This window comes from Stenella coeruleoalba, assembly GCF_951394435.1.
Source record: "Stenella coeruleoalba genome assembly, chromosome: 9".
NCBI classification, from domain to species: Eukaryota; Metazoa; Chordata; class Mammalia; order Artiodactyla; family Delphinidae; genus Stenella; species Stenella coeruleoalba.
The window spans coordinates 30,274,283-30,298,549 of NC_137155.1; the positions used below are offsets into that span (position 1 = coordinate 30,274,283).

Sequence of the window (24,267 nt, forward strand, 5' to 3'; positions counted from 1 at the left end):
TTGGATTGCTTCTACCTTTTGGTGATTGTGAATAATGTTGCTATGAACATAGGTGTACAAATATCTCTGAGTCCCTGCTTGCAGTTCTTCTGGGTAGGTACCAGAAGTGGAATTGTTGGATCATATGGTAATTCTATTTTTTATTATTATTTTTTGAGGAACTGCCATACTGTTGTCCATAGAGGCTGCACTGTTTTACATTCCTCCCAGCAATGTATGAAAGTTCTAATTTTTCTACATCCTTGCCAAGACATTTTATTTTCATTGTTGTTTTTTTTAATTATAGCCATACTAGTGGGTATGAAGGTGGTATCTTATTGTGATTTTGATTTGCATTTCCTTAATGACTTATGGTTTTAAGCATCTTTTCTTTCTTTTTTAAAAAATTAATTTATTTATTTTCGGCTGCGTTGGGTCTTTGTTGCTGCGCGTGGCCTTTCTCTAGTTGCGGCGAGCAGGGGCTCCCCTTCGTTGCCGCACGCGGGCTTTTCATGGCGGTGGCTTCTCTTGTTACGAGCACGGGCTCTAGATGCGCGGGCTTCAGTAGTTGTGGCACACGGGCTCAGTAGTTGTGGCGTGCGGGCTCTAGAGTGCAGGCTCAGTAGTTGTGGCGCACAGGCTTAGTTGCTCTGCGGCATGTGGGATCTTCCTGGACCAGGGCTCAAACCCATGTCCCCTGCATTGGCAGGCAGATTCTTAACCACTGTGCCACCAGGGAAGTCCCTAAGCATTTTTTCATGTGACACACATACTTCTAAAAACATGTGGAGAGACCCACCAAACTGACAGTGGTTTCTTTTAGCACTTGGTGGAGTAACTGGTTGGGAAGTTATTACCTAGTCAAAAGGGACCCTAACTTTGCATTATTTAGAGTGGTTTTTTTTAAGCCACTATTTCTGTTAGTAAGATATAGAGCAAGGTAATGCTGGTTAATATCTTCATCTGATTGAGGAACATAAAAATAAACTTTTGAGCACTTGGAACATGGGTGGGGAAGTTTACTGACCCTGGGAGTTGATAAAGTTCTTTGCCTACGGAAGGATGATTTTGATCTTGCAGCAAAGTAAGGGTTAAATTGCTTTCAGTCTGTACCATTGTATTTTATTCTAATTGTGTGGGGAAATGCAGTAGCTTACTTGACCAAGTGGTTAAGAGTGTGAGCTCCGGAATCTGACAGCTGGGGTTTAAATCATTTCTCCATCACTTAACTATCTATCCAAGTTGAAATACTGTTTAACTTCTCCATGTCATAACTTACCCATCTATAAAATAGGACGTTACTTCATGGGATTTGTGTGGTTTAACTGAGTTAAAACAGATTAAACATTTGGGACAGTGCTGCTACTAGAAAGCACTCAAATGTTATCACTCATAATTTATTACTAAAAAAAGGTCAGTGTTGTTGGAGAGGAGAGAGTGCCGTTAGATGATGGGCAGGTCACAGGAGGCCTTCAGGGCACTCATTAGGGACTTTGCTTTTTGGTTTTTTTTCTCGGCCGCGCCATGTGGCATGTGGGATCCTAGTTCCCCGACCAGGGATCGAACCTGCAGGCATCTTAACCACTGGACCACCAGGGAGGTCGTCTTTAGGGACTTTGGATCCTATCCCAAATACAAAGGGAAGTTCTTAGAGTTTACAGTAGGGTATGAGTTGATTAGCTCAGCTTTTAAAAATCCATCTAGCCCAATACTATCCAATAGAAAGCTAATTCAGGCTTTCTATTGGATAGTTTAAAATTTTCTAGAAGCCATGTTAAAAAAGCAAGAGAGAAAACAAGTGAAAATTAATTTTGATAATATTTTATTTAATGCAGTATATCTAAGATATTACAATTTTAATGTGTGATCAATATTTTAAAAATTGAGATTTTATATTTTTTGTACTAAGTATTTAAAGTCTGCAGTTTGTTTTACACTTAAGCACATCTCAGTTGTGGATTAGCCACATTTAAAGTGCGTAATAGCCACACGTAGCCAGTGGCTGTGACCCTGGATGATGCTGGTCTGTTATGAGAACAATTAGAAACAAAATGAATATGGGAGACAACTCAGGAGCATGTTGCCGTAGTCCAGAGAGAGATGCTGGAGGCTTGGTCTAGGGTGGTGGCAGAAGAGAAAGCAGCTTGAGGGAGATGCAGGTGCAGTTAACAAGGTTGAATGCAACGTTCCTGGTGTGCATAACTGTAGATGGTGTTGCCTCTTACAGTAAAACGCAGTAGCAGAGGCGAAAGGGATTCAATATTGGGCTTGGGCACAGGTGTCAGGTCTCAAGCATTGCCTGAATAGGGTCCCTTCTGGTGTTCATCTTTCTCTGTGACTTTGAGGTCTGTGTGAGTGGATGGTAGCTTGGACTACTCTCTCTCTTGGTCGCTCTGATCACATGATTTTATGGAATCCTAAATTATAGTCTCCTCCCCGTGTTAGAGGATGTAACTTGTGAAAGTTGAGGATAACTAGAAAGTTGTGAGGTCTGGAAGGTTTGTGTGTTAAACTGGAGGCTGAGATTCCCTGGGTGGTTTTTTTATCTTTCTTTTTTTTGGCCGTGCTGTGCGGCTTGTGGGATTTTTGTTCCCCAACCAGGGATTGAACCCGGGCCCCGGCAGTGAAAGTGTGGAGTCCTAACCACTGGACTGCCAGGGAATTCCCTCCCTCTGGGTTTTATCGGTGATGAAGATGGTGTGCAGCATGGCTTGTGAGGTTGTCAGGGATCTGGTGTGTGTATGTTGACCTCCTTGAGTTGAAAGTCCTTTTCAGAGGGAATGGTTTGAATGTTATCCAATTATAATGGTAACATTGTATAAAAATCTACATTAAGGTAGATATTTCTAAAAACTACCTTGTATTTGAAATTTGTACCATTATTTATTAGAAATGCTATTGGGACGTGCAATATAGAATTGTTCTTTGTTTATTAATGTAGCTGGTCTTCTATAGGTAGATGTAAAAGAACAAAGTTCCCGGGATGATTTTATCCATATCTGGCAACAACTGGTTCCTGTTTCTGTATAATGTGTTGACCTGTATTTGAAGGAAGCTCCCTTCATCTCCGATGGCTTTTCTCATGCTCCTGCTGAAATGAGGAATAGGCAGGATGACTTCTTTCTTGTAACCCCTCCTCGAAGTCTGAGTCTGGTTTTGGTGTTCAGGAGGTCATTGGTCTGTGTGTATGTGTGTGCGTGCGCATGAGTGAAAGGTGTGCTGGGGCAAGAGAGTGTTAAATATCCTGCTTTTAATTTAATTTTACTGGTTTTTAGAATGCTTGTGACTTTCCACGTCTACGTCTTTTTTATATGAATCCGTGATAAATTCCTACTTGTTTATGTCACTATGGACTTTTTTTTTTTTTTTTTTTTTTTTTTGCGGTACGCGGGCCTGTCACTCCTGTGGCCTCTCCCGTTGCGGAGCACAGGCTCCGGACGCGCAGGCTCAGCGGCCATGGCTCACGGGCCCAGCCGCTCCGTGGCATGTGGGATCCTCCCAGACCGGGGCATGAACCCGTGTCCCGTGCATCGGCAGGCGGACTCTGAACCACTGTGCCACCAGGGAAGCCCACTATGGACTTTTAAATGAACCTGGAATTTATTTCCTTTGCTCTTAGGACCAAAACTATTCTGTGGCTTCTTTTTAACCCCTCCCTTACCTTTTTTTGTTCCTCAGTGCTTGGCTCACAGGTCACTAAGACATGGTCCCTTCCCTTAAGAAGTTTAGAAGCAAGTGCAGCCCTGTGTGGAGGGGCCACACTGAAGGGGGCGCTTGGACTGTAATGACCAACACTGTCCCATCATCTTCTAAAACACATGTGTCCAATAAGGAGGATTGGAGTCTATGATCATACACCTATAAATTATCTGGAGTATGGAAGCCAGTATAACTGTGAGGAATAAGTTACTTGTGACACACCTGACAAATAATCACATCACTATGGTCAATAATCACTAGTCTAGTGGGAGAATAAAGATCGGTGAAGAGATTATAAAATGACATTGCTTTCACCTGGAGGATTAGGTCAGCTAAGGTGCTGTGGAAATGGGGATGCTAATTTACATACAATAAAATTACCATTTTTAGTGTATAGGACTGTAGTTTCTAATTTCTAGAGATTTTACACATGGGACAGTTGACAACCAATAGCATTTATTATTACTTAGAATGTTGAACTCTTACAAGCAATTTTGTTTTGAACATACTAAACTATGTATAATACATGCAGTGAAAAATTTGATGGACATTTCCTGTTTTTTTTCAAGTTAAAAATTTACTTGTATTAATTGTGTCTGTGTGTATATATATATTCACATATAAATATATGTCTATTTGTGTGTATACATATATCAATGTATATATAATTCATATATCACTTTGCCAGTGGGCCTTCTGGAGGCATTAGTTTCATTAGCATTATTGTAGGTTTAGTCAACATTGTTTATAAATCATGGGTATTTAACTTTTGTACTGTTTTCTCTGTAGTAGTAAAAGTTAATGTAGTGTAAGGTAAGCTACGTGGAGACTAACGTATTTAGTGAACAAATTGCTTTTAGGAAGAATTAAGAATGATGTTTATTTAAATTAACATCTATTAAATTGGCACTTACCCCCTACTTCCTACACGCCTCCTCCACCACCCCTAGCTGCCTCCGTACCCCTGCCCCTCAAGGTACCCAAATTTCGTAAAGCTCTACTATTGGAGTGGCTTTCATTTAAAAGCTAAATTTTAAATGGTAGATGTACCTTTCCTGCTGCTTTAATTATTTAAGTTGGAATGAACACCTTGTTAGAATTTTTTAATTTACACAGAAAACATTTATTGGTATTAAAAATTTTTTTTAGTTTTAAAAATATAAGTAGATTGCTGTTTAAATTTTTTTAAAGGCACTACATGTTGCGTACTATCTATTTGCATGACATTGTGAAAGGTTTCCTATTTTTTGGCCTTTATAAATTAGGTCTCTTATCAACATTACATGCACGGCAGACTTACCTCTAAAGCAGGTGAGCACTGTTACAAAGAGTACTGCTCCTAATAAGCTATACTAGTATTTCCCCCTGAGAATGCTTCACTTTATTTATGAGCTATTTGAATGTCATTTTCTGCCTGTATATTTTAGGTGCTGGGGCTAGTACAGTGAACAAAAACTTCCTGTTCATGCCGAGCATGCATTCTAATGGCTGAGACGGACAAATGAAATTTTATGTAGTCAGTTAAGTGTTCTGAATTAAAAGTAAAAAATTACGCTTTATGGTTTAAGCAGTAGCTATAACTTGAGACAAAGATCAGTGTGCTTCTAGACCTCACCCACAGGACATTCCCTGTGTCAAAACTTACCTATGAAAATACTAACCATTCCATTCACAAATAGGTGTTAACCTTATTTAAAATGGAAAAATAAATAAATAAAAAGTTCATCTCCAGACAAACCTTGCTATAGATTTCAATCTGGACTCAGCAGACAAAATAAAAGCCTGAAAGGTACCACTTAAGATAAACATTGCTTTAGAAGAATTTGCTTAAAGTTTAGTAGGAAATTACCATAAAAACTTACTTAGTGAGTTTCTTAATGGTTTACTGTGTCCTGGGGGCCAGAAAACATTCTCAAGGGACTGTCCTTCAAATTTGCAATTAAATTGATGAGTAAATGGTTCACTGTAAATCAATAGAAGTTTATTTTGTTTTACTTTTCAAGAAAAACCTGTTACAGTTCTTGGAAGCGAATGACAGTTGAATTTGGTTTACATGGATGAGATGTATACCTTCAGTTTATACTGTAATAAAATTCAGTTGCTGTTTTAACAGCCTTTCATTAGAATAACATGCATGTGCAATAATGAAGCTGTGGGAAAGATAGTTCCAACTCTACTTTTTCCAACTCAGTGTAGGCTTAGAAGACTAACAGCACAAACTCACTTCTTTTTATACTTTCTACTATCCCAAGAATTGATAAACCACTTAGATTAGTCTGTAGTTCAAGACTCCAGGCAGAATATCTTTCTTCATTTTGCTAGCCTGCCTTGAGAGTAGTCTGTTCTGATACATCTGTTCCAGCTGTGAAAGGAAGTTCTTTGAAAAGGAATATCTTAAAGATAAAACTTAACGTGGGCCCTTGTCTTGTGACTTGCTATACAAGGAGGAAGTGTGATGATGTGTTGGTGGTGTGTGTATGGGAATTACATGCTTCTTTGTCCTCCAGCCTCAGGGACCAGCAGCTGTAGCTTTGAATATTTTGCTGAGCCCCTATACTTCTTGGTTAAATCAGCTCGAAGTCAGGGACCTCGGGAGAGGCAGAAGAGAAAAACCCACCGTATGCTCCCTATGGGGCCCTTCCCTCACTTCTGTAGGTCCAAACCCCAGTTATTTTTTGGGGGGGCGGGGGCCTCATTGCCATCACAATTACTTTGTGATTTTAAAACCTAATCCTGCCCTTGTTAATAATGTGGGAAATTGAAAGTTTGTAATTTTCTCTCCCCCTCCTGATAGGTGCTGGATAGTTTACTAGTCCAGTATGGAGTGGTGGAAAGCTGTGAGCAAGGTACATGTCTTCTCAATTGCTTTCAAATTTGTAAAAGGAAGAAAGAAGAAAGAAAACTAACCTATTTTTTTTCTTCCTCTAGTGAACACTGACTCGGAAACTGCAGTCGTTAATGTAACCTATTCCAGTAAGGAGCAAGCTAGACAGTAAGCAGTTTGAAACTTTTAATCTCTGTGTAATAACTAGGTTAAATATAGTACTTATATTTTGGGCTGGTGGGTAGCAGAGATAAACTTTATTTTGCAACGTTTGACCTTGCAATTCTTTTTAAGTTTGAATGTCTAATAAGAACCTACATTGGTTAAAGTTTTTATTACATTTTCAGTATATCTTTAATGCCAAGAATATAGTGATACAGTATGAAGCTGAATTGCATCCTGTTTGCAAAAAGCTCTGGGCCTGGATATCATTGCTAAATTACATTAAAGACTTTTTTCCTTGTTATTGGTTATGATAACATACATTGTTGCTGTTTTGCCCAAAGCTGGTAAGTTTATCATGGGTTAAACTAACAACAGTGTTAACTGTTAAGTTTGCTTGTTCGCTGATTTTTCTGATTACTGTTCTCATTTAGGAGTGTGCAGAAGTGGGATTAATGTAATTTGGTGGAAAAAAATATATTCTGATGCAATAGGCAGAGTTTCACAGATCAAAAAAATCTTACCTAGGAAAAGATAATTCTGTAGGCTCGGGAATAATCGAATGAACTGATTGACCACTAGAGAGAGGAAATGAGGATCCCACAAATACTGCTTTTGACTGATCTGCTCAGAACACAAACATGGAGGGATGGCATGCAGGGTACCCAGCAGTGCTGAGTGTCAGCAGACCATGGAAATTTTGACCACCGCCAGCTAAAGTGCAGGCAGGAACAGACTGTCTGTGCTCTGTGTGGGAAAAGAAGGACCATGCTGGCTGACCCTGAGCCCTAAAGGAGAAAGGCGAAACCAGCAGCAAGAGTGGGAATAGAGCCAGGTTACCAAAGGCAGTACCCACGCATGGAGGGACTATGAAAAGAAAGATGGGGGTGGGAAAGAGATGGAAATTTGCATAACACGAGTGGAACTTTATTTTTTAAATTGGTAATATTCACATGGTTCAGAATTTTAAAGGTCTAAAGATGTATGTAGTGCAGATCTTCCTCCCGGCGTTGTTCCCCACCTACCTTGTTCCCTTCTGTGTAGATAACCGTATGGAAGAACAGCACATGTGTGTGTTCTTCCTCCTTTTTACCCAAATGATACCATAACATTTGAGTGTTTTATACATGTAAACGTATCTCTTACAGTTGCATAGAATTTGATTGTATGGCTATGGAGTGACTTATTCCCAAATTGGATTTTTAGTTCTCTTGCAGTTATGAACGATGATGTATTGAATCCCTTTTGCAGTCATTTTGCAAGTGTGCGAGTATAGCCGTAGGTTAAATTCCTAGAAGTAGATTTGCTGAGTCAAGATGGATGTGCATTTTAAAAATTTTGTTGGATATTGATGAGTTTAAATTCCCGTCAGCACTGTGCGAGAGTCCATTTCTCCGTAATTCTCCCTGACACAGGGCTTTGTCAAACTTTGCCTATCCAGTGGGTGAGAAGTAGTATCTAATTATGTTAATTTCACTTTTTTCTTTCTCAGGAGCAAAAGACTTGAGATTCACTTTTAATATTTTAATATGAGACTCAATGTATTTTTTTTATTTTTTTAAATTGAAGTATAGTTGATTTACAGTGTTGTACCACCTCTGCTGTACAGCAAAGTGACTCAGTTTTACATATATCTACATTCTTTTTTTAATATTCTTTTCCATTATGGTTTATCCCAGGAGATTGGATATAGTTCCCTGTGCTATACAGTAGGACCTTGTTGTTTATCCATTCTAAATGTAATAGCTTACGTCTACCAACCCCAAATTCCCAGTTCATCCCTCTGTCTCCCCCCCACCCCCCTTGGCAACCACATGTCTGATCTCTACGTCTGTGGAGGCTCTTAATATATCTTAAAATACTCATTTTTTCCTTCTGTTTGTATCGTTCATTTATTTTAAAAATGTTAACAGTTTATGTGAGGACATTATAGAAGTTGTGGTATATGTTGTAAAACAAACTGATTTCTTACAAACTTTATTCTTCAATCATGATATAAGAGGAATAACAAGAAAATTTCACATTTTTTACCCGAAGTAGATTGGGGGTAAAAGTGAGCAGTGAGAACACAGGGGCTCCATTCATTTACATGTGTTAGTCTTTACAAAGACTGTAATAAATATTACTTGGTAGAGCCAACGCTCTGTTAGATGGGAGATGAGGGACAGCATGATAAACCCAAGGATATTTGGAGATTGTCAGAGGCCTGTCCCAGTTGTGTTATTTGACAGTTTATGTGAGGCTAGCTGGGTAGAGGGGAGGTGTCTCATTTAGCAGTTACACAGCTGTACGGGAGAGCGCATGTCGGAGACATACCCACATAGCTTTGCAGATGTTTGGAGTGAGCCTTCATGGGGACTGGCTGACATTTAGCACCCACCACCCCCTGTAAAAATTCCGAAGCATTAAGAGTACAGGCATGGGAAGGGTAGACTGCTAGCCAAGGCAGAATGACTGCTGAAGGTACTCTCAGCATGACAGCAAGCTGAACGTGGAGGCATTTTAATTCTAAAAGCACTTCGCAGTGATTGTTAGAGATCGTCAGGATCCTGTTGATCACGAGGAGGGACGAAAAGACTGTTAGGAGTTTGTAGTTTAGGCAGTTCTATAATCTAAACAAATAAACTGGGCATTTCAGCGAATGAAAAATCATCATGTCCTTCATTCTAGTAGTCAGCCCATTAACATTTATTGAGTACCAGTTATTGACCACAAGTTGCCAGTGAATAAAGGCAAAGTCTCTGTCCTCGAGGACGTGCCTTCCAGGGCTGGAACAGTATTTGGAGAGGGATTACCTGATTTAATTCCTGTCCAAGTTGAGTTTCCTTCTAGGAATACTGGGTTTTCTCCCTCTCAAGAATTCCAAAGATCAAAGAGAATTAGAAAATAAGTGAGTATTCAGAGAAAGTTAATAGATTTAAAGAATGGACAAATCAATTTTGTGTACAATGTTATGAAAACTATTAGTTTTCTAGTAAGTTTTTTAAAAAGATGTGAAGTGCATTATCATCCTTTGAGGAGAACTAATTTTATTTGAGAGGCATTCGATGTAGTGGAGAAAGCATGGACCCTGAGGTCAGGCAGCTCTGACTGTAACCTTGAGCTCTCTGAGCTTCAGTTTTTCAGCTACAAAATGGGGGCTGACAAGAAACGAATATATTCATGCATATATGCTCATATTTATAGACAGTGGTCTTATCACATATAAATTTGATAATTTACAGTAAATAATAATTTACTGTAAATAATAATTCTTGTTCAAACCACTGCTTCTGGGCACCTAAAGAACAGCTAGATTTGGCTGGAGCTGGGGAAGGCTGGTCCATTCAGGCCTTGCTCTGCTGAACCCTGAGAGCCTGTTCTCTGAGCTCCAGCAAGACTGTTGCCTAAACTAACCTGGCATGATTTCTTCTTGCCTTTTCCATTGCAGCCATCCAAAGCTCACTTCTTTAGGTGTTAAGGCCTGAGGTGACATTCTCAGCTGACTTCTTTTTTTCCGTAGCATCTGTTACGTGGGCATCTCTGTAACTGGGATGTGCTTGTGCAGGTGTGAGTTGAGCGTGGAGATTAAGAGGATACATTCCAGAGTCCAATTCCATGGAATGGATTTTCTGTGCCACTTCTCTAGCTGTGACTCTGGTCAAGTTAAACTGTCTTAATTCAACCCTATGTGTAAAATGGGAAGGTGGTAAGAGTTCCTAAGTTAGCAACTATTACACATTTTCCCAACATTTTTCACTGCTGTTGATAACACCCCGTTATTGTACAGGATACTTCATTTCAGATAATGACTGGCCACTGACCCTCAGGAGTTAGGGACCAAGTTCAAAAGCCTCTTTTTAAGCTCTATGAATGACACTTTTAAGAGGCTTCTTCAATAAGGCTATGTCTCTAAGAATTTAACATGGAAATTCCTGCCACCTTGTGGCTAAGAAAAAAATCAAAGGTTAACAGTACCAATATCACTAGGAATGCATGCATTTGCTTTAACTCAAGCCTCAAATTACTAATTTACTAAAATAATACATGAGTAAAAATAATGCAAACTTAAAAAATAAATTATTAAAACCAGGAGTATGGGGCTTCCCTGGTGGTGCAGTGGTTAAGAATCCACCTGCCAATACAGGGGACACGGGTTCGAGCTCTGGTCGAGGAAGATCCCACATGCTGCAGAGCAACTAAGCCCGTGCACCACAACTACTGAGCCTGTGCTCTAGAGCCTGCGAGCCACAACTACTGAAGCCCGCGCGCCTAGAGCCCATGCTCCACAACGAGGGAGACTACCACAATGAGAAGCCCGCGCACCACAATGAAGAGAATCCCCTGCTTGCCGCAATTAAGACCCAACATAGCCAAAAATAAATAAATTTTTAAAAATAGATTAAAAATATGAATTAAAAAAAAGATCAAAGCACTTTATTAAAAAACAAAAAAACAGGAGACTGTACTTAGTATTTCTTGTTCCTGGAAGCAAGAGAGACTTGGGTCTGTGGAATACCTATTCCTTCCATCTTCCAGGGATGCTCAGGTAACAAAGACAGTATTCATTGGAAGATTTGTAATGGGTGACAAAGAACCCTTCAGAATTTGTAGGTATTTAGTTCTATTTTTTTAGGGTTCTTATTTCTTTTCTTTTTTTGTAGTTGGGGCTGTTTATTATCTGAGGAGCTTTTTCTAAAGATTGATTTGGCATTTTATTTTACTTTTTATTTTTTAAAATTGAAGTGTAGTTGATTTAACAGTGCTGTGTTAAGTTCTGCTCTACAGCAAAGTGACTCAGTTTTATATGTATATTCTTTTTTATATTCTTTTCCATTATGGTTTATCCCAGGACATTGAATATAGTTCCCTGTGCTATACAGTAGGACCTTGTTGTCCAGGGGGTTCCTATTTCTGGTGTGTGTTTTTTTGTTGTTGGGGAGTAGGAATATAGTTTATATATTGAAGCTATTATTGCATATCTTTTCATATCAGTTTGAAGATTTGTATTGGGTACACACAGAAGTGTTTGAAACAACTTGGTTGATGGCTAAAGGGAGGATATTTACCCTTAAGCTTTGAAAATTATGTAAATAGAAGATTTATTCTGGAAAAAGAAACAATAGAGCAGGTAGTGAGACAAAGAAATTTGTTGCCCTTTTTGCCATTCAGAGAAATTTGATGAAATTTGTGTGAAAATCCACTGTGAAACTTGCCATCAAGTTTGTTAGACTTTGTCCATGCATTACAACTTATAAAATGCTGAAGATCATTCTGTAGAGTTGTGCAGGTTGTCTTTGCATTAACTATATTTATACTGTTAGTAATCTCTATCTGGCATTTCATCCCTACCACAGTCTGTGTAGCTAAGTCCTCTATTGGGCATCTGGGTTGTTTGCAGTTGTTTTTTGCCTTTAGAACTAGTTTAGTAATGAAGTCTTTTGTAGGTAAATATATGGGCTTTGTTCATAATTGTTTCCTTAAGAGGCATCCCTGCAGTGGTATTATCAGGCTTTTGGTAATTATTGCTGAATTGTATGTCTCAGCCTCTTATTCTTGGTACAAGGAGAAAATGGAATGGTATGACTTTTCAATAATGGCTAAGCCTCATTTCGTTAGGATCTATGAGACACGCAGCAGTGAGGTCTAGGAATAAGAAAAAGAGATTTTAGACATGGAATTTAGAGTTGAAAGGGACCATAAATCTAGGCTAATGCCAAACAACAAAACGACTTTTCCAGGGTTCCGTGGCTACTTAGTCTTCAAGCTGGGCTAGAATTTGGGTCTCTCTTTCACTGCTCAGCTCTGTATGTGTGTACCATTGGATAAATTTGACCTCTCTGTGTCTCAGTTCTTCTTACTCTCTCCTCCTTGAGATAAACTACTTATACTTTCTCTCAAGGCCCTTTCAGTCCTACACTGTGATCTATTCCAATAAACTTAGCAGTGCAATTAAGAGCTACCAGCTAGCAAAACTACTCACCATCTTCTGAATGACTCTTCAAATTGCATCAGAGCAGATTCAAGTAATGATGAGAAACAGCCTCCTGCGTAATACACATGTGGGATAAACATCCTTGAGTTCTGTTGAGCTGAACGCATATGTTTTGAGTAATTATGATGACAATTGTTGATCACACGTCTTGCATGTACAGTAGGGTTGATGAAAATACTATTAAGGTTTCCCCTGAACTCAGCAGACCACCAAATGGTATAGCTGAATATTAAGCTTTGTGCATAGAAAGGTTATAGCGGTTGACTTAAAATTCAGAAACTTGGAATCTTCAGTCATGAGAAAGTCATTACTTGCAGTTAAGTTACTCCTGTACCTTCAGCTAGCTGTGTCCAAGTTTGGAGCACCGTGGGCTGAGGGGTTGGGAACCCTGCTTCCTTGGCAGTTAGCAGTGGGATATACACAGTGCGTGCCGTCTGCTCTCTGACAGGAGCAGCCTGAGTTTAGAGCCTTTGGGACCCAGACTGCGCACTGGGTCGTGGAGCCCTGTGCTATCTGACCTCCCAAGTGAGAGAATCTTTTCTTTTCCCCTCCAAGAAATCTTTTTAAAGCAGCACAGTGAAGTTTGGAATTACAGTTTATGCCAATTTGAGAGAGTTGTTTCTTGGGACACACATGACCTTATCTGGATAGCCCCAGAATACATAAAAGGATCTGGTGGCTTACATGTTTATCTCTGTTTATTCCCATGGAGAAGGACGTCTGTCTGCCTGCCTCTCTCACTCAAGAAAGAAGCTAATTACTTTTTTTGGTAACATTACTGACTTAATTCTAGAATCAAACTTTACTTACCCTCTTCTGAAGCTGGCAGTACTCAATTTTATAGTGGGAAAGGAAATCACTATGGACGGTATTGCCTTTTATCCCTGTAGGTGTAGTTGATTCCTACATTGGGCTTGGCTTTCTTTATGTCTCTGAAAGAACCTTCAATGATCTGTTTCTTCTGGGCTTTTAAAAGGTTTAAAGTTGCTTTGAATGGGGGAATTCCTTGGTGGTCCAGTGGTTAGGACTCTGCGCTTTCACTGCTGAGGGCACTGGTTCGATCCCTGGCTGGGGAACTAAGACGCCACAAGCGGCCCAGCGTGGGCAAAAAAAAGGTTACTTTGAATGAATATCTAATTGGTTGAAACTTCTGTAATTGCAACTTCCTGTAATAAATATACATCATTGATATTAATAAAATCTCTCAGCTGTTGTCTTCCTTTAGAAATAGCCAAAATATTTCAGGGCCCTTAATCCACATATTCCTTAAGAAAAAAGGGGAGAGGGAAGAAGCAAGGAAAAATGTGTTAACTTAAGGTTCTTGTATCAGGGCATTGGTAAAACAAGTTTTGCTGTGTGCCTGCTATCACCTGTGAAGCTTATGAAAAGAATGCCATCTTTAGCTACTTTTTAAAAATTGAAGTATAGTTGATTTACAATGTTGTGTTAACTTCTGCTGTATAGCAAAGTGATTCAGTTATATATACATTAGAAAAGAATGCCCTCTCATACAAAAATCACATGGAAATATCCCAAGATGTATTGTATTTGGGAAAAAAGCAAGTCACGAGACTATGTCTATCATGATCTCAGTTACGCTTTTAAAGAGGGTACTGAACACGTACACACCTGTGTGAACATGGAAAGAACTGGTCCATTTGCAGAAGTTATCACAGTTAACAGTTACAGTGGGAAGGGTCTTGGAGGGTTGGTGATGGTGACAGAAATTTCTTGATACTTTGTTTTCCTGTATGATTGGGATCTTTTCTAATAAGAGTTCATTCGTGTGCAAGGCACTGTAGGACAGTGATGGAACAGGGGATTGGAGTGAGAAAGGGCAGAATTCTGGGTCCTAAGAACATTGGTATGCCTTGTCTGGTTGCTTGGGTCTGCCATGCAGTTCCACGGTTTTGGTACCCTTTTTGGTGCTGGGACTATCTCCCCCCGCCACCCTTTCCATCCAAGTCAAAAATGGAAAGATCTCCAGATAAGGAAAGCAGTACGTGAACCAGAAATGATCATTCTGAGCAACTAGACAGAGAGCATTTCATGCCTGTATTTCTGTCCCTGCCTGGATTGAACTCAGGGCCCACTGGAGCACCATCTGAGCAAAGAATCTGAGTAAACCTAGAGAAAGCGTGAGGCCTGTTTAAAAAAAATTTTGTTGTGCACTGGGAGTGTGTATTATTAGGATTATGTCTGTGTATGCTTTTGAAACCTTGGTGATATCGTCTGTCAACTTTTTATTGAGTTTTTCACTTTTAGAATATGTAGGTAAGCTAGAACACAACAGTTTGGATGACTGTTATAAACAAGGTAAGTAAAAGATGCCAGACATGAGAGATTACATGTCTACTCATATATATTTATATAGACATTTAAACAGGCAAAATTAATCTATGGTGTGAGAAGCCTAGGGGAGGGGCAGTGACTGGAAGGAGGTACTGGTTGGTGGGGCTTCTGGGACACTGGTGTGTCTTAGTTCTGCATCTCGATATGCATGTTCACCTTGTGAAAATTCATTGAGATGTATGCTTAAGATTGGGTACTTTTCCATAATAAGGTTCAAAAATGAAAACAAAACAAAACAAAACAAAAGTAAAGCTCCTCTCAAAATAGATGAATGGATGCATGGATGGATGGATGGTTAGATAGGTAAGGTAGAAAACAGCTTCATTTGCTTTTTTTGGCTCACTACCACCCCTGTCTCTCTGCCCCAAATCAAATCATAAACTCCACAAGGGCAGGGACTGCTTACTCCCTTGGGGACTGGCTCATAATAGGTATTGAGAATTTATAGTGATTGATTAACCTGAGTATTAAATCCTACCCATCTCCGTTGAGTAGCTTAGAGAATTTTGTCCTTTGATTCTTTTTTTTTTTTTTTTTAAATATTTATTTATTTATTTGGCTGCACTGGGTCTTAGTTGCAGCATGTGGGATCTAGTTCCCTGACCAGGAATCAAACCCAGGCCCCCTGCATTGGGAGCGTGGAGTCTTAATCACTGGACCACCAGGGAAGTGTCCCTGTCCTTTGATTCTTAAAATATTTAAAATATTTGTATTTAAGAGGTTGAAGTAAGGGAGGTGTATATTCGTTACATCCTTTCCATTCTGATTTGGAAAAACTGGCCAGGATGACGACTGCCCACTCCTCTCTTGCTGTGCCGGTGCTCATAGGCTGTTACTGACCTTATGGGTAATAGCTTAGTCACGAGTGGGGGTTTTTTTGTTTTTCTTTTTTGTTTGTTTGTTGGGTTTTTGTTTGTTCCTTTGTTTTGTTTTGGGGTTTTTTTGGCCACACCGTGCGGCTTGTGGTATCTTAGTTCCCCAACTAGGGATTGAACTCAGCGCTCTCAGCAGTGAGAGCGCTGAGTCCTAACCACTGGACCACCAGGGAATTCCCTAGTCAGGGTTTGACAAAGTGTTTTTACTTTATTGGTAGATGGCAAATATGTTCCCTTTGGAAACTTGTTGGTCTTTCCTATGTGTCTTTCAAAGGAAAAGTGCAGGTCGGCGGGGGAGAAGTGTATGTGTGTTCTGGGTTTGCTGCTTCTTCAGTGGCTTTATTCAGAAGTTTTAGAGCCAGTAATCTTGAGTGGATTAGGTGGGTATTGCTTTGCTGAAGGTTTGTTTTATAGCTCGGTTCCTCTTCCCACCCCCTGCTCCTTGTCAACTTTCAGAGCTTTAGACAAACTGAATGGATTCCAGCTGGAGAACTTCACACTGAAAGTGGCCTACATCCCTGACGAAATGGCTGCCCAGCAGAACCCCTCGCAGCAACCCCGAGGTCGCCGTGGGTTTGGGCAGAGGGGCTCATCGCGGCAGGGGTCTCCAGGATCCATGTCCAAGCAGAAACCGTGCGACTTGCCTCTACGTCTGCTGGTTCCCACCCAGTTCGTTGGAGCCATTATAGGAAAAGAAGGTGCTACCATTCGGAACATTACGAAACAGACCCAGTCTAAGTGAGTATTCCTGAGTGTGTGGGGGCCTTCATGCTTTCCCCTTTGGATCTTAATAACAGAGTGGGTTGTCTTGGTACTTTGTGTCCTTCTGAACGTGGTAATGATCCCTTCTTGTATGGTACTTGGGAACCCAGAAAACCTTTGTGATTTGATACCCTTTTTATTTTTAATAAATAAAATAAATGTATTTATTTATTTATGGCTGCGGTGGGTTGCACGTGGGCTTTCTCTAGTTGCGGCGAGCGGGAGCTACTCTTCGTTGCAATGCGCGGGCTTCTCATTGCGGTGGCTTCTCTTGGTGTGGAGCGTGGGCTTCAGTAGTTGTGGCTCGAGGGCTCTAGAGCGCAGGCTCAGTAGTTGTGGCACGTGGGCTTAGTCGCTCTGCGGCATGTGGGATCTTCCTGGACCAGGGATCGAACCCGTGTCCCGTGCATTGGCAGGCGGATTCTTATCCACTGCGCCACCAGGGAATTCCCGTGACTTGATATCTTAGTGTTCATTTCATATAAACCTGGGGCTAAACCTTAATCTCAAAGGGAACTTCACATTTTCACACATGAATGGAAAACAAATGATACTTAATCCACTCCTGATGAGGGAGGCCCTGATAAACAAAAGGGCAGCTTCTAGGTTCTCTGCTCCCCCATCTCCACTCTGACCTTCAGTGATAACTGCCTTCAGTGCTTTTGGAAGTCATTTTCTGGGTCCAATACAGAGATAGTTTTTCAGTCTTTACTTCAGTGAAGAATCATTCAGCTATGGTCCATAGTTATCCTGTGTTTAAGCCATGTAGTTAGAATGGTTGTTTCTTTAGGATGTTGTTTGATAGTTTTAATTTGCAGATTTTGAGGAATTAGAAGATTCTCCATCAAACCTTGGCGCTAACTTTTTAGGAGTAGAAAGCAGGAGCTATTTGTTTTTATTTACCACTGTAGCCCCAGTGGTGGGCATGTTGCCTTATATGTAGGTGGGTCTCATATTTGTCAAATGAGTGAAATAACTATATGTGAATTATATTTAATGCCCTTAAAATATATCTAAGGTACTTTCTCAATTTTGAAGCTCCAGTGATTATATATTCATTGTTTTGCTTTAGTAACCATCCTGTTTGCTTTAGTAACCATCCTGTTATGCTGTAGTGAAGATTTTGACCCAAAGAAACTTGATAATGAACTCTGTCCTCACCCTTAGTTCTGTAAATTGCTACCAGGCACACCTCTGGGACAGCTGCTGCCATATTTCCTGAAGAACTCTGCGTGTATTAGGGAGAAGAGACTGTGTGTACAAATCTCTCTTGTGTCATTCTATAGGAAAGGGTAGGGAAATGGCCCCTGGGCCAGCTCCAGAGATGACCGTGGATCATTTTGCTTTTTAAATTTAGTAAGAAAAATTATTATTTTGTGTGGTTCAAGGAGTTAAGCAGAGTCTTCTTCAGAAACTGCAACTAAACCTTGTGCTGTGTATATCTTGCCTATGTGTTTGTTCCAACAGGCTTAAGAGGCTATCCGTGTTCATCACAGGCACCATGCCTGCCTTGAGCTGACTGCCTCATTTCTCACGCAGAAACAAACGAACTGTGTCTAGTGGTGGTTGCGTACCCACTCCCCTGTGGAGTGACATCTGGTCCTGCCTTCCCCTGCTTTGAAGCAGGAGTTGGTGGGTGCTGGTTACGTTTGTGCAGACTCAGTGGCTTTGACTTCATAATGTAGAGTGTGGGGGAGACAACTGAACCATAGCCTCATCACTTTTCATCTTAAATTTGCCTGGTTTTAATATTAAAATTTAAGGGCTTCTTGCTTCCCTTGATTCCCCGTTACCTGCAGAAACTAATTATTCAATGGTTTGCCTTCCTTGTCACATGGCAGATTAAAGTTGTTCCTTTTAAAGCTACTCATTTCCTTGTAGGAGGAAAGAGCTTCTGTGATTTAAATTGCACTGTTTGTTTTATTTAAGCAGGAAGATGGAGGATGGAGCGGGAAGGGAAGCAATTTTTGTTGTATCCGATGATTCACTTGCAGCTCTGCCAGCGGATTTAATTAACTCTTGCCATTGAAACTAGTCATTATCAGATCTTCTATTTCTGGAATGACCTCGCAGGGCTACCCTAATCTGTAAAGCAACATCACGTTCTCTCAGACGATCAGAGTTTAGTAATCCTTAACACAGTGAGCAGATGGAAATAAACCGGGAGGAGGGAGACTAACATGTTACCTACTAGAAGAGAGACAATACTTACAGTGATTGGGGATTGAAACCAGTGACTGGAAAGATGGTTCCTGAGATCAGAACTGTTATCTAAGATACTTTTCTTATTGGTTATTTCTAGATATCCCTTATTTGTTTCACTTCTACATTGCCCTAATTTTTAGTTACAGGTTTTAATTCTGAGATAAATCTTCAGTTTTCAATCAGACATTTAGGAAAATGAAATCCAGGCCTTGATTTTATTGGCAGGATGAAGTGGTCCTTCTCATGACCACGAGTTACGCAGCTCTTCATCTAGTGTTTGAGTGGCCAGGGGAACTCACCAGTACTTAATTTTCCCTGAACACATTTTTTTTTTTGATAGTTGATTTTCTTTCTTGTACTTTTTAAACAGAAGACTTATTTTTGTATTTAATTCAAAACGTACAAGTATGCACGTTAAAATACAAAAACAAAGAGCTAATCTTCATCTAACCCCCAAGGTGACCATTGTTAAGTTGGGGATATGTCTTTACAGGACTCGTTCCTTGTACCTACTAACATGTGTAGCTTTAAATGAGAAATCATACCATGGTATGTATTGCATTTTTTTTCACATAAGATCAAGGACCTCTAACTATGTTGGCACCTGTAATTTAACCACATGGTTTCGAACAGCTGTATAGTATGGATGTAATGTCATTTAACTGTTTGTTCCTGAGAGGTATTTCAAAGATAATTCCAACTTTCTTTCTATTACAAATAGTGCTACAGTGAACGTTCCTGCACTAGTGATTTTCAAGCATTAGTGGTCCCACCCTGCAGACGTTCGGCAATGTCTGGAGACATTTTTGGTTGTCACATGTGGATGAGAGGGGGTGCCACTGGCATCTAGTGGGCAGAGGCCAGGGATGCTGCTGGACATCCTACAAGGCACAAGACGGCCTCCACCACAAAGCACTAGTCTGATCCGAAAGGTCAATACTGCAAAGGGTGAAAAACACCCGTCTTGGCCCATGTATGAGACTACATCTGTAGGAGGCGTTACGAGAAGTAGGATTCTTAGGTCAAAAGATCATAAGCGGGGCTTCCCTGGTGGTGCAGTGGTTGAGAGTCCGCCTGCCGATGAGGGGACACGGATTCGTGCCCCGGTCCAGGAAGATCCCACATGCCGCGGAGCCGCTGGGCCCGTGAGCCATGGCCGCTGAGCCTGCGCGTCCGGAGCCTGTGCTCCGCAACGGGAGAGGCCACAACAGTGAGAGGCCCGCGTACCGCCAAAAAATAAAAAAATCGTAAGCAGCTCAGCTCTGATAGGTCCTGGCGGTTTGCTCTGTACTCTGCACCGAACCAGAAGGGTGGCCATGCCCAGATGCGCATCCTCTTGCCAGCACTTGATTTCATCCATTAACATGCTCTCAGGCCTAGAAGAAAATGACACCTTGTTTTAATGACCAGTGACATGGAACCTCATTTTGTGTTTATTGGCCATTTGTTTTTCTTTGAAGTGAAATTGCCATCTCTTTGGCTTCCATTCCCATCACTGTTATGCACTTTACTCTCTCAAGGAGGCAAAATGTAGAAAGAGCCCTGCCAGAGGAAACAGAGGAGCGAAATTCCCACACGTGACGGATCGTGGACATACAGTATCGCATCAGGAGTTCCACCTGGCTTGTGGAATTCCAGCTCCAGTCCTCTTGGCTTGTGTTCCTGTCCCCCTTGGTTTTAGAGCAGAAGAAAGCCTTTTGTTTGAAGCCAGGCTCTCGGACGTGAGATGTTTGACCTGTGGCACCTAAAAGGAAAATTAAGCACATGCAGCTTGGGCAGAATGAAAAGATGCCCCTGCATGAGCAAAGATAGGGGAGTACTCCTGGAGTTAAAATTGGTCTCATCCATGGTGATAGCTTATCGAGACTTGGTGCTTTTGAGGGGAGTGAGTCATCCACTCTTTGCCCGGAAGTGCTGTGACTTCAAAGTTGGTAATTACAGACTCTATTGTGAATACATGCTTACAGCTCTTGTTTTCCTCTCCCTTTGTGCCCACCGGAAGAATTGACGTCCACCGTAAAGAGAATGCAGGTGCTGCTGAGAAGTCAATTACTATCCTCTCTACCCCTGAGGGCACTTCTGCGGCTTGTAAGTCTATTCTGGAGATTATGCATAAAGAAGCTCAAGATATAAAATTGTGAGTAAAGAGGATTACCCCGTGAAGAGGTTGATATTTACACTGTCTTATTTTGGAATTCTGTGACACAGTTCTTGGGAATTGCCAACAAAGAAAGAGAAATAACTGTCCCAGAGAGCAACAGAGGGTTGGCACTATTGATTTGGTAATAAAGCATAAGTCTTTTAAATACTTTGTTTTCATTCATGTTTGGATATGTTGTGAGTGGTGTAATGGGAAAAGTCTAGCTGTAAAAGAAGGCAATTGGGTGTCATAGGAAGCTCACCTAAGGTCCAAGAAGTATCCCTGGGATTTACCCAAAGCAGGGACCCCAAATCCTCACTCCTTTACTTGGAGCTCGTTGGAGCTCTGTCCATGTCTGCCCAGCCTACCCTGCAGCAGCAGGGAGTATGGAGGTGGGGAAATCCCTAATCATGTGCTGCGGTAAACTGGAGATTGATTGGGGCGTTTCAGGTTGAAACTCTAAGTATCTTTTGCACAGGAACCTTGAGCAGAGGTTGGGTTCTCTGCTGCTTGTAGCATCCAGCACAGTGGTGTGCTCAAAGTAGGATCCAGAGTAAGATGCTAGACTTAGCTTGGGGACCTAATGACTAGCATTTAATTTGTAGGGACCTTTGAAATATATTACATATATTTTAATTATAAGGTATTATATGTTGCTGTATTATAAGATTAAAATTCTTTTTTAGTACAGAGAAAAGTAAAGAAAAAGCCCACCATTCAGATAACCCCAATGACATTTTAAAACAATGCTACATATATGACTTGGAAATTCAGAAAGGTACACAGTGAAAAGTGAAAGCCGTCCCTTCCTGCTCTTATACTGTTTCCCCAAGGTGTAACCACTGTTGAGTTTCTTCTGTTTCCCTCTATAAATTGTGCATGTTACCTCCAGGACTGTGTTTTAAAATTATTCTGAAATCACACTGGTTTGCATTTGTACATGGTGTTCTGGTACTCAGGGTTTCAGAATATGGGTTTGAGTAAGGTGTTTTCAAAGAGCTAACAGAATCCATTTTGGGAAGACATTCCCTGAGATGAATAAAAGAAAACTTTTAAACATTAACTCCTATCCAAATACTTGCCAGTGTTCTTTCACCTCCTCTATTCATGCATTGCTAGAATGTAGGCTAATGGTCAGCACGCTTTAAACTATACCTAGCAGAATTCTTCCTATATGGTAGGTAGGAAGTAAATGTTTAATGAACGAATATTGTCTTTTTACCCTACGGTAGGTTTACTTACCCTGATTTGATGGCCCTTTTTTTTGCTTTGTTTTTTTCTTTCTTTACAGCACAGAAGAGATTCCCTTGAAGATTTTAGCCCATAATAACTTTGTAGGACGTCTTATTGGTAAGGAAGGAAGAAACCTTAAAAAAATTGAGCAAGACACAGACACTAAAATCACAATATCTCCGTAAGTGCTGGCTTGCTTTCTTTTAAATCAGAAAACTTTCACACACCGTTTCTAAGCTGTAGGTTATATATTAAGCATTTTACAACTCTTGGAGCTGGCCTGTACCACCATACTTATACTTCATTTCTCAAACTGAGTCTACTGCCTGCTATCTGTTTCTAACTCATAGTGAAAGTATTATCTGTTCCCACTAAAAAGGCAGGATGCACTAAATACTTCACATTCATATTTCCTAGCTGAAGTCTTGGTCAGGTTTTCTGGCATATACTCCCAAAGTTGGAATATATAACCCAGTGTATTATGCACTGCTGTGTAACAAATTATCCCAACACTGGACCGCTGACGACAAGGGTAAGCATTGACTGCTCACCTAGTTTCTGTGGGTCAGGAATTCAGGAACAGCTTGACTGGGCGGTGCTGTTTGGGGATCTCTTGATGTTGCTGAGAAGTTGATGGCAGCTCTCCGAGTGAGGCCTCAGCTCCTCACCTCCTGGGCCTCTCCACAGGGCTGTTTGCGTGTCTTAAAGACACGGCAGCTCTCTTCCCTCAGAGTGAATGATCTAGGAAAGAGCAAGACGGAAGCGGCAGTGTCTTTTATAGCATAGCCTCAGAAGTCACACTTTCTACCATTTTTCTATTGCTGTTGACATGTTGGCTCTAGTTAGTGTGGGAGGAGACTGCCCATCCCTGGGGAGTGGGGATTTGGAGGCTGGCCCCCATGCCTGGGGCCATGAATGCCCTGAAATTGTATGGAAAGGCCTTTGTCTTCTGAGGGTGACTTTCCTTCAGAGTACTCCCCAAAAAGTCGAAGAATAGTAGAGAAAGACTGGGGCAATATGTTCACGTAGTAAGGAGTTTTCAAAGAAAGGGATGGGAAGGAAGTGGGAGAGTTGTGCTTTGTGGGAAAGAAAGGAAAAACCGCAAAGTGGTAAAAATAACAAATGATCCTACCCTGTCTTGAATTTTATGCTCAGAAAGGGGAGGGTTTTAATAGAAAATAATCTTAAAATCTATTCTGGAAGCAACTATTTTAAAAATTGTAACAGAAAATGCTTGGCAGTGGAGAGGTGGGTTGAGCCTGGAGATGAGACCTACACTTGTTTGTCTAAGACAAATCATCTTCATTGTGTAGATGTCTGTATTTTTAGCGAGTTTAGGAAGAAGTTAAGGAAAAATATCCTATTCATCTGGCTCAAGTCTAGCTTGAGACATTTTGCTAGTAGTGAAAATGAGAACTTGAACCCTAGGAATATGAAGGGGAGCTGTCTCAATATTCTATATCCTTTCCATCTGTGTATTTAGTCTTACTTCCATGGTAAGTATCTCCCACTGGTTCCCTTCAAGGCTGTTGAGTCGCTCAGGCTTAGGTGGTCTCAGATGTCACCTGAATGGATTTTGAAACTTCAACAGGAGCTGAGTGAAGCAGGGAGTTTCTGAATATTGCTGTTGCATTCTAACTTTTTAGTTGTCTAAATGGTCATCGAGGGACTATTTTTAAAATTTAGTCAAAATGGATTGATTTGTATTATTTCCTGAAGCCTACGTCAATCTAAATTCTAAAATTACTGTCAAAAATAAGTTTAAATTCTGGCTTGCCCTTTTGGAATATTTCCGTGCTTACTCCTTGCTTGGCGACCTAGAAAATGCAATTGCATGAGAATGCCAGTTAACGCCTCGAATTGGTCAGTGCAGACTAGGAACATACTCATTAAAGGTTATGTTCATTTGGTTCTTGGTTTCCACTAAAACTGTAGATTTCTCCGATCATCTTCTTTACATTTCACTGTTAAATTGTGAAAATAGTTCACCTTAAGTGGTCAAGAAGTGCACTCTGTTTAAAACATGGACTTTATCGAACTGTGTACACTCAGCGATGTTTAT

At 40.7% G+C, this 24,267-nt stretch overlaps 1 protein-coding gene across 2 annotated transcripts in view; it reads left to right on the forward strand.

Annotated features, from left to right (window-relative positions):
• Positions 1 to 24,267, forward strand: part of IGF2BP3 (insulin like growth factor 2 mRNA binding protein 3) — a 137,063-nt gene that overhangs the window by 94,779 nt on the left and 18,017 nt on the right. For both annotated transcript variants that reach the window (XM_079931035.1, XM_079931036.1), the window contains exons 4-8: positions 6,473 to 6,524; positions 6,607 to 6,670; positions 16,322 to 16,603; positions 20,835 to 20,969; positions 22,264 to 22,386. In XM_079931035.1, coding sequence (XP_079787161.1) covers positions 6,473 to 6,524; positions 6,607 to 6,670; positions 16,322 to 16,603; positions 20,835 to 20,969; positions 22,264 to 22,386 — 656 coding nt within the window. The remainder of the gene's footprint in view (positions 1 to 6,472; positions 6,525 to 6,606; positions 6,671 to 16,321; positions 16,604 to 20,834; positions 20,970 to 22,263; positions 22,387 to 24,267) is intronic.